The following is a 2415-nucleotide window of genomic DNA, read 5'->3' on the forward strand; positions in this document are numbered from 1 at the left end:
CGGGCGCGCGCCGCCGCCCCACGCACAGCAGGTCCTTGGCGATCTTCAGGAAGTAGCTGCGGAACTTCTGGCCCACGAAGGCGTAGAGCACGGGGTTGAGGCAGCAGTGCAGGAAGGCCAGCACCTCGGTGCCCGTCTCCAGGTAGCCCAGCGCCTTCTCGGCCTGGCAGGACCGGCCCACCCTGCCCAGGTTCACGGCCGTCACCAGCAGCACCACGTTGTGCGGGACCTGACAGGCCAGGAACGCGAGGACCACGGCCACGACCACGCGGATGGCCTTGTGCCGCTTGGAGTTCTGGGCCTGCAGCAGGGTCCTGACAATGAACAGGTAGCAGAACGTCATGAACAGCAGGGGGATGAAGAAGCCCGACAGCAGCTGCAGGCCCAGCAGCAGCAGCTTCCAGCGGAGCGGGTCCGAGACCTCCAGGTACCGGGGCTCGCACACCTCCCGGCCCTGCAGCCGGTACTTCTGGTTGAAGAGGACCGGCTGCCTCCTGCATGCGCCCTCCCCACCCCACCCCGCACTGGGGATCGAGCCCAAAACCGGGGCATGTGCCCTGACCGGGAATCGAACTGTGACCTCTTGGTTCATGGGTCCACGCTCAACCCCTGAGCCACGCCGGCCGGCTCTGCCGCACGACTTGGAAGTGGTCGTGGACAATCACACGCACGGGTGGGCTGGCCCAGACGTGGCCCGTGAGCTGCGACCTGCCGGTTCCTGATCCACAGGGTGAACAGGGGAGACGCCAGCAAACCGCAGACTCTGATCTGCACAAAACCCTTCAGGCCAAACCCAGGGGAAGCGCAGGCAGCCGGGCCCCCTGAAGAGCTTTGTGCAGAGGAGTCGGTCCGAAAGCTGACAGCTCGCAGGGCTAACCTGCAAGGCGCTTACGGCGCAGTTCAGGGTGCTCACGCACCGCACGTGAGAGCCGGCCATGGGGTTTCTTTAAACTCTGAACCTGAGGGCCAGCCTCAGGATATGCTGACAAGCCTGGGTGGCCGGGAAAGGCAGCAGGAATGTGTATATCTACACTAGAGGCCCGGGGCACGAATTCGTGCACCAGTGGGGTCCCACGGCCTGGCCTGTGGGATCCAGGATCCCCCGAGGGGTCCAGGATTGCAAGAGGGCACAGGCCAGGCCGCGGGACCCCACCGTTGCACCATCCGGGCCAAGGAGGGACGAGGGAGGTTGGCCAGCTGGGGAGGGGCCGTGGGAGGGCTCCAGGGCAGGTCTGGCCTGTCTCGCTCAGTCCCGATTGGCTGGACCACAGCAGCAAGCTCACCTACCAGAACGTCTGCCCCCTGGTGGTCAGTACACATCATAGCGAGAAGTTGAGTGATACTAAAAGCCTAATATGCTAAGTGTCCGGTCGTTCGGTTGGCTGTTCAACCAATCAAAGTGTAATATGCTAATGATATGCTAAGGCCACTCAACTGCTCGCTATGACGTGCACTGACCACCAGGGGGCAGACGCTCAATGCAGGAGACTCTCCTGCCTCCACAGCAGCACTAAGGAGTCCAGCTGAAGGCTCCTGGGCTGCAAGAGGGAGCAGGCCAGGCTGAGGGATCCCCCACCGAGTGCACGTGTGTGTGTGTATGTGTGTGTGTGTGTGTGTCTCCAATGCCCACACTTCTTAACAGCCACTCATCTGCCAGGCAGACATGGCGCGACCCTCAGAACTCGCACGTGGAGGAGGTTCAGAGGGCAGGATTCTAAAAGGCTCGTGGACAGACCCGCTCGGGTGGTGGGGAACGCAGCGAGGGCGACAGGGAGGGGCAGCGGGAAGTGGGCTCAGAGCACTGGGTGTCCGCCACCAGCCCCCCCACCAACCTGTTAGAGCTCTCACCGAGCTGCAAGGTGCTGGGGAAGCCAGGAGGGGGCGCCGCGCGGAGCCTGGCTCCAGAGATCCACCGGCAGGTGAGTGAGGGTGGGACTGTCTGAGAGTGAAGGGGACTCCATCCTGAGACAAAACCGGGAGGAAGGGGCTTTGCTCCTTTGTGCCCACCCTCCGCCTTTCGCTGTGTCCTCATCCTGCCTTCCGCTCGCACACGCCCACCGCCCCCCAAACCCTGGCCTGGAGTTCTCCCTGCCGCTCACTCATTCTCATCCTCTCGCCGAGCCCCTGGCCGTGTGGCCGGGAAAGGTCAGAGGAGGGAGACAAGGCAGAGGCAGGTGGCGGGTGCGCTGGCAGGGACACGGGTCCCACCTGCCGGTCCGTCCTCACCTGCAGGCCAGTGTGTGTCCCGCGTGTGAGGAGGGAGCCAGTATGACCCACAGCTCCCCTGGCGGGTTCCTGCGCGCGTGCCCCTGTGAGGTGACTCCCACTCTGTCCCTCGCACGCTCGATGGGTGGCCTCACCCCTCCCTCCCGTTGCCGGGAGCTGGCACCTGCAGGCAGCTGTGGCCGCCTCCCC

The 2415-nt window shown here is 64.4% G+C and overlaps 1 protein-coding gene across 1 annotated transcript in view; it reads right to left on the bottom strand.

The window, feature by feature from the left end:
* LOC106726667 overlaps positions 1-2415 on the bottom strand; it is a 29165-nt gene that overhangs the window by 2815 nt on the left and 23935 nt on the right. Inside the window, exon 5 of the mRNA XM_014542393.1 lies at positions 6-494. Coding sequence (XP_014397879.1) covers positions 6-494 — 489 coding nt within the window. The remainder of the gene's footprint in view (positions 1-5; positions 495-2415) is intronic.

The sequence above is a fragment of the Myotis brandtii genome, unplaced genomic scaffold (assembly GCF_000412655.1).
Source record: "Myotis brandtii unplaced genomic scaffold, ASM41265v1 scaffold1077, whole genome shotgun sequence".
Lineage (NCBI taxonomy): Eukaryota > Metazoa > Chordata > Mammalia > Chiroptera > Vespertilionidae > Myotis > Myotis brandtii.